Source organism: Terrapene carolina, unplaced genomic scaffold (assembly GCF_002925995.2).
Source record: "Terrapene carolina triunguis isolate 2854851 unplaced genomic scaffold, T_m_triunguis-2.0 Scaffold193, whole genome shotgun sequence".
Lineage (NCBI taxonomy): Eukaryota > Metazoa > Chordata > Testudines > Emydidae > Terrapene > Terrapene triunguis.
The window spans coordinates 7,684,517-7,690,951 of NW_020664544.1; the positions used below are offsets into that span (position 1 = coordinate 7,684,517).

Below are 6,435 nucleotides of genomic sequence, written 5' to 3' on the forward strand. Positions count from 1 at the left end.
CCACAACCAACCTGCCATCCCAGCCAGGTTCCTCGTCCCCAAGCTCCTTGTCCCAATCCACCCCAATCCACCCCACCCATCCCCGCCTTGTTCCCCAATGTGCTCCTCTATGCCTAGGGCCAAGCAGGAGGGTCTCTGAGAGGCTCCCTGCTCTCACTTCAGAGATTCCAAGGCCAGAAAGGACCATCTCATCTGACCCTCCGCATAACACAAGCTTCCCCCAAATAATCCCTAGAGCATAGGCATGGCCTGGACCCACAGCTGCAATGGCGGCCCTGCCTGGCCCGGGGCTGGAGTATGCCCAGCGCGGATGGAATCTCTGTGGAATCGAGCTGCTCAAATCGAATCAATCTGTCCGCCGCATGCGTGAACTGCACTTCGTCAAAGGTTTATCACCGGGCCAAATCTAGATGGCTTTTCACCGAAGTGGCAAAAGGTGCATCCCTGACACCTGGACCCATGGCCCGGCCACATTTCATGTCCCTGCACCAAAGTACGGGGTTGCAAGAGCTTTTCAAAGAGGTCACCAGAATTTTTTAACATGGGCAAAACCAACATATTTTCTCCTGGCCTCATTCTTGGAAATGGCTGAACTGGTCCGGCTCGACCCTTCCAGCCCCACTCCTGCCTGGCTTCCTGCTCCGGACTAAGGACACGGGATGTGCGTCCTCAGACCTACACTGTCTCCTATTGCACACCCTGCTAGGGAATGTTGGTACTGGAGCAGCGGGGATCTCCCCCCACAGCCAGTGCTCCTGCACCCCCCCATAGCACCCCCTGCTGGGAGGGCTGAGAATGGAGCAGCAGGGATCTCCCCCCACAGCCAGTGCTCCTGCCCCACCCCTACAGTACCCCGTGCTGGGAGAGGCTGGTACTGCAGTAGCTGGGAGCTCCCCCCTCATTCAGTGTTCTTGCACCGTACTCTACAGGGGAGAGGTTTGGGTAGGTTGCACAGAGGCCTGTTGGTGCCAATGGGCAAAAGCTCTCCGCTGTTCTCTACAAGCAGTTCCTGTCTCAGACCTGACACACTCACTACACCTCATACACCACTTTCATGGTATTTATCCAAGAAGGGTAGCGTGTGAGGTCTCCACTGAAAGCTTGTGACTTGCCAAGACTCATAATCATTGTGAGTTGTGTGTACGGGTGCCACCCTTAAGGAATGATATAGCTACATTGAAAACTATGCCTTCTGGGCTTGGAGTAGGAGTTAGTCATCGGGGAATCCTATGTGTCAGTGACAGCCCATGCAAGCAGGAGGGGGTTGTCACCCATCCCTGGTCAGCCGGAGACATAATGCAAGGTTCAGTTGTCTACCCTTGCCTAGAGCAATCAATGGAAAACCACCAAAGACAACTGCAAACAATCCAGACCCCCATGGAGGTAAAAAGAAATATTAGAGCAGACAGGGGATCACAGTGCCTGTCAGTGAAGACAAAAGGCTGGTTTGATGTTTCACAGGATGGACAAAGACCCTCTGCATCCATTCACTGAGGAGACCTCTTCTTGAGCGGAGTGTTTCACAAAAGATTGGATCGTGGGTCCTGGGAAGCCAGCCAGCTCCCTGACAGACTGAACTTTGGGACGGGGGGGGGGAGGAACCTATTGTATTAACTAGGAAAGGGAGCGATTCGTAAGTGTAGGCCCTAGTGCATGTTCTGTGATTTGTTATGTATTGTAACCATTTGTTTCTTTCTCCCGCTCTTGTTCCCTGGTGGAACCTCTATTCTTTCTTAAATAAACCTTCTTTGGTTTTATTATACATGCTGCATGACATACAGGAGCAGCGATCTAAGGTTAAGCTGGGGTACACTGTTCCCTTGGGGGCAGATCTGGGATTTCTGTGAGTAACCAGGGGCTGGGTGTCCCAGGAACGCTTCAAGAGGGCTCGGGGGCTGGAGTGCACTTCTTGTGAACGTGCCAGGCAAAGACAGGGCTGGGATACACCAGAGGAGAGGGCTTGAGTGGCTGACCGGCTGGTGGTATTAGGCAGCTGATGCCCAGGCGTCAGGGAAAAAGAAGGTGACTCTCAGTCCTGGGTACCCCAAGAACGGTGTCAGGGTAGAGTTAGAGCCACAGGAAAATGTTTCCAGCTCTGACCCCAGGAGCTCTGGGGCAGTGTTGATCGATCGGTTTTGCCAGAACTCCTTTTTCTCATTGTGTCTTTCAGTTTCTGCTTGAAAGGGGAAGTAATGGACGGGAAAACCCCTGTGGTCATTGACTACACCCCGTATCTGAAGTTTACACAGAGGTAACAGCTACTGTATCATCCACCCAATGAGCCAGCCACTGTCAGTGTGGGGGGCCCAGCTCCCATTAGTGGCACCGACAGACCCCAACCAGGGTCAGGGCCCCAGGGTGCTGCACAGACGCCTGGTAAGAGACAGTCCCTGCCCCAAGGAGCTTACAATTAAACAGACAAGCGACGGGAGGGAAAAGTGGAGGCCCAGTGAGTGGAAGTGACTTGCCCACAGCAGATTTGGGAAGGGAACCCAGGTCTCCTGAGTCCCAGATGATGGGGGTAGGCACTGGACCATGCTGTCTCTCATGGGAGGTTGGTCAGCTGGGCGCTAAGACCAGCCTCCCTCTCCTATTGACTCCAGGTCGCTTTGTTGTTATGTAGATGGATCTGTACAGCCCTTTGCCCCTCCCACTGTGCATCACTGCACCTGGAGGGGATGGTGCGTCCTGACGCCTGTAGTTATCACAGCTGAAAACCCCCGCCAGGAGGGTCTGCAATTGCGTAACTGCATCATGCAACTAAGAACCCCCAGACTTGTATTTCCAAGCCGATACCTACCCTGTCACTAAGGATTCTGGGTAATGTAGTCCCGTTTCCTGCACGAAGCACCTCAAACGCTCTCGCTAGGGGGCCATGAGAAGACACTGCCCGTTGCTACGGTGCCGTCACATACATCTACCCAGCACCTAGGAGAGGCAGGTCAGTGAGTATTGCAAACTGAGAGGAGGTGCAGAGAAATAGTCCCAAGGGGTCAAGAGCGAGAACAGTTGGATTTCAGCTTGGAAAAACGAGAACTGGCACGTCCCGGGGGGAAATGATCTAAGGCTGACGTTCAGTGGCCAGGAGAACCATGGGAAAGAGCGATGCAGAGAGAGCACTAGGGGGCGACAGAGAGCAAAGGGCAAATTAGGAGATTCAAAGCACTGTGACAGCCAATACGCTCTTTGGGACAGGGACTTTCTCTGTGTTTGTACAGCACCTGACACAAGGGGCCCCGTCACGGCTGGTCCTTAGGCACAATGTTGTTTCGGGGCGTCTCGAGGCAGGAAGGCAATAGTCCCTTGCTGGTGTGACATCGCTGGGCACATAGATCTGAGCACTCCATAAGATAGAGCCACGGCAGGAATTAGACGGGCCAGAGGGAGTGATTTAGGGGCAAGGCTGAACTACTGGGTTTACATTTCTGTCTCTCCAAAACTCCCAGAGTGCTTCACACGGCAGCACCTCTGGGGTGAGGGAACCCGCCCACCACTCAGCACAGGCCTGGGGGAGGAAGGAAGCAGAAATGCCACCAGGGACAATGGGGCAAACGATTAGGAAAAAGCACCACGAGATCTTTCCCGAGTGGACAGGGCCATATGGCCGCTCTGGACAGCTCCCCACGCTGCACAGTGAAGGGAGCTCAGTCCAGGATGGCAAAGTGCCAGGCTCTGACCCTGTTACCGTGATTCCATGTCCTGCGCTAAACTGCCCAGAAGAGGCACATCTGGGCTAGACCCCAGGGGTCTGGATCTTTGGCTCCAAACCCCAGATCTGATCCGCTTGCCACAGCGGAGAGCTCTTATTAGCTGGCAACAGTGCTATGTTCTTTAGCGTCTCCTTGGGCCCCTCCAACACTTTCACTCGCTCTCCAGTCCTTGCTGATTAAGTTGCCAAGCCGCCCATTCAGGCAATTCTCCTGCTGCCCAGGGGAGGAAATCAGCCCAGACAACAATGACTCGGACCTGTGCTGTTCTCTGGGTTTCGTGCCCCCCTCCACTCGCTGAGCCTCACTCCTGCTCCCAGGACACCCCTGACCCTCCCCGCCAAATCGGGGCAGACAGGGAGCTGTCTTCTCCCGCTGAGCCCCTGGTTCTCTGGGCAGCTACGATTACCTGAGCGACGAGGAGGACCGGAGGAGCGTGGAGAGCAGCACGAGCGAGGAGAGCTCCCCCGAGCACCCCTACCAGCTGCTGGTCACCGACGAGGACAGCTGGTACAACAAGTGGCGTAAGATGGAGCAGAAGTTCCGCATCGTGTATGCGCAGAAGGTACCCGGGCATCAGGCTGGGGCGGGGGACCCTGCTGCCCCCTGGCAGTGAGGGGTGCGGATTGGGGGTGGGGGGGGTTGGTTTTGAGCCTCCCTCCTAGATATGTGGGGCTGGAAGGGACCTCGGGAGGTCATCTCGTCCAGCCCCCGGTGCTGAAGCAGAGACAAGTAACCCCGGGGGAGCCCAGCAGCGCCAGTGACCCTGACCGCCCCCCGCACCCAGCTGCTCCCTCCCCATCAGAATGGTGCTCACGCTTCCCTTCCGTGCATGCCGCCGGGGGGTACAGCCCCAGCCCTGCTGCCTGGGGTGGAGGCTGCTGCTCCACCGGGGTGGTTCTGGCGTGCCTCCTCTATCTGTCCCTGCCTCCAGATCCCTCCCCTGGCAGAGCTGGCCTGGGCACAGTGTGCCACGCCCACAGTTGTGCATCCCCAGGCCCTGCCCCCACCAGCGAGCTCACTCCTCACTGCAGCCAGTGCAAGGCCGGCCCTGCCCCACCGGGCCTGATCCCTGCCTGTGCCCCAGGGGTACCTGGAGGAGCTGGTACGGCTCCGGGAATCCCAGCTGAAGGACCTGGAGGCGGAGAACAAGCGCCTGCAGATGAGGCTGGAGGAGGTGAAGGTGCAGAACCAGCTGGAGAAGAGGGAGCTGGAGGGCGTCATCCTGGAACTGCAGGAGCAGCTGTGAGTCCATCAAAAAAAACCCTGCCCCATGCAGGGAGGGGCGCTCTCCTCCCCCCCAAGCTCCCTCTGCCCCACACGGGGAGGGGGTCTCTCAACCCCCCATCAGCTCCTCCTGGCCCGCGGGGGGAGGGGCTCTCTCCTCCCCTTCCTCCCCCCAAGCTCCCTCTGCCCCACGCGGGCAGGGGCTTTCTCCTTTCCTCCCACCATCAGTTCCCTCTGCCCCAGAGTTCCCACCGCGCCCTCCATGCCACGTTGTATGTGGCTGCTAGCCCTGCTGGGAGGCGAGTAGGGCTCTGTTGTGCTCCTGGCCCCGTCTCTCGGGGCAGCCCTGGCCCGCTCCGCATCACAGCCTCCCCTCCTCCTCCTCTGCCTCCAGGACGGGCCTGATCCCCTGTGAGAACACCCAGCTCTCCAAGGAGATGGCCACGCCGCTGGTGAACCAGTGGCCGTCGCTGGGGACCCTCAATGGGAACGAGAGCGGGTCAGACGCCAAGCTGTACAGGAGGTGAATCCCCAGGGAGGAGACCCCGAGGAGCCGGGCCCGGATCCCGGGTGGGGGGCAGCGTGCAGGGCAGCAAGAGGAGACGCTCGGGGAGGCAGGGTCCCTATGAACCTCCCGCCTTCAGATGCTGCTCTGAGCCGTGTGTGTGTGTGTGTGTGTGTGTGTGTGTGTGTGTGTGTGTGTGTGTGTGTGTGTGTGTGTGTGTGTGTGTGTGTGTGTGGGAATGCCGGGGAGAGGGGGGAATAGCTCACCATGCAGAGCAATGAAGAGGGAGGAATCAGACGTTCTCTGAAACCAGTCACAGCTCCAGCGCTGGGATCTGGTCTCCTTTTCGGAGGAACCTTCAGGCTGGTTCGGGTTTTATCCGACTCCATGGCCCTGAAGCTTGTGTAAACCCCTGCTCCCCTGGGAAGGAATAGGGGAGTTGCGTGGGGGGTGTAGCCCAGAGCCAGCAACCCCATCTCCTGCCAGCAGAGGAGAGAAGTGCCATCCCAAACCAGGGGCCTGGCTGGTTTCTTCCAACATCCTTCCCAGCCCGGGGGTAACTCAGGGGCTGGTCTAGTCATCCATGGATGGAGGCCAAGGGGCCTGGGGCCTGACAAACACCAGAGAGAGCCTCCAAGACTGTTAGGCCAGATGGAACCATTATGACCATTTAGCCTGACCTCCTGCAGGACATGAGAACCTCGCCCTGTGGGTGGTCATCAAGCCCATATCTGGTGGCTGAGCTAGAGCAGAGCTTTTAGAAAGATTTCCAGGTTTGATTTAATGACTTCAAGCAATGGAGAATCCAACATGTCCCCTGATAAGTTGTTCCAGTGGTTAATTAACCCCTTAAAAATGTGTGTCAGAGACAGAGAGAGAGAGGAGTCTAGATGGTTAGACGGAGAGGAGCCTGGAAGGATGGAGGGTCAGACGGAGGGAGGAGCCTAGACGGATGGAAGGATGGAGGGTCAGACAGGGAGGGAGGAGCCTAGACAG

At 57.4% G+C, this 6,435-nt stretch overlaps 1 protein-coding gene across 1 annotated transcript in view; it reads left to right on the forward strand.

Moving 5' to 3' along the window:
• Positions 1-266: 266 nt before the first annotated feature.
• RUNDC3A (RUN domain containing 3A) overlaps positions 267-6,435 on the forward strand; it is an 8,026-nt gene continuing 1,857 nt past the window's right edge. The window contains exons 1-6 of the mRNA XM_026654671.1: positions 267-387; positions 930-942; positions 2,171-2,251; positions 4,107-4,272; positions 4,795-4,952; positions 5,329-5,457. Of these exons, the coding sequence (XP_026510456.1) occupies positions 267-387; positions 930-942; positions 2,171-2,251; positions 4,107-4,272; positions 4,795-4,952; positions 5,329-5,457 (668 nt within the window). The remainder of the gene's footprint in view (positions 388-929; positions 943-2,170; positions 2,252-4,106; positions 4,273-4,794; positions 4,953-5,328; positions 5,458-6,435) is intronic.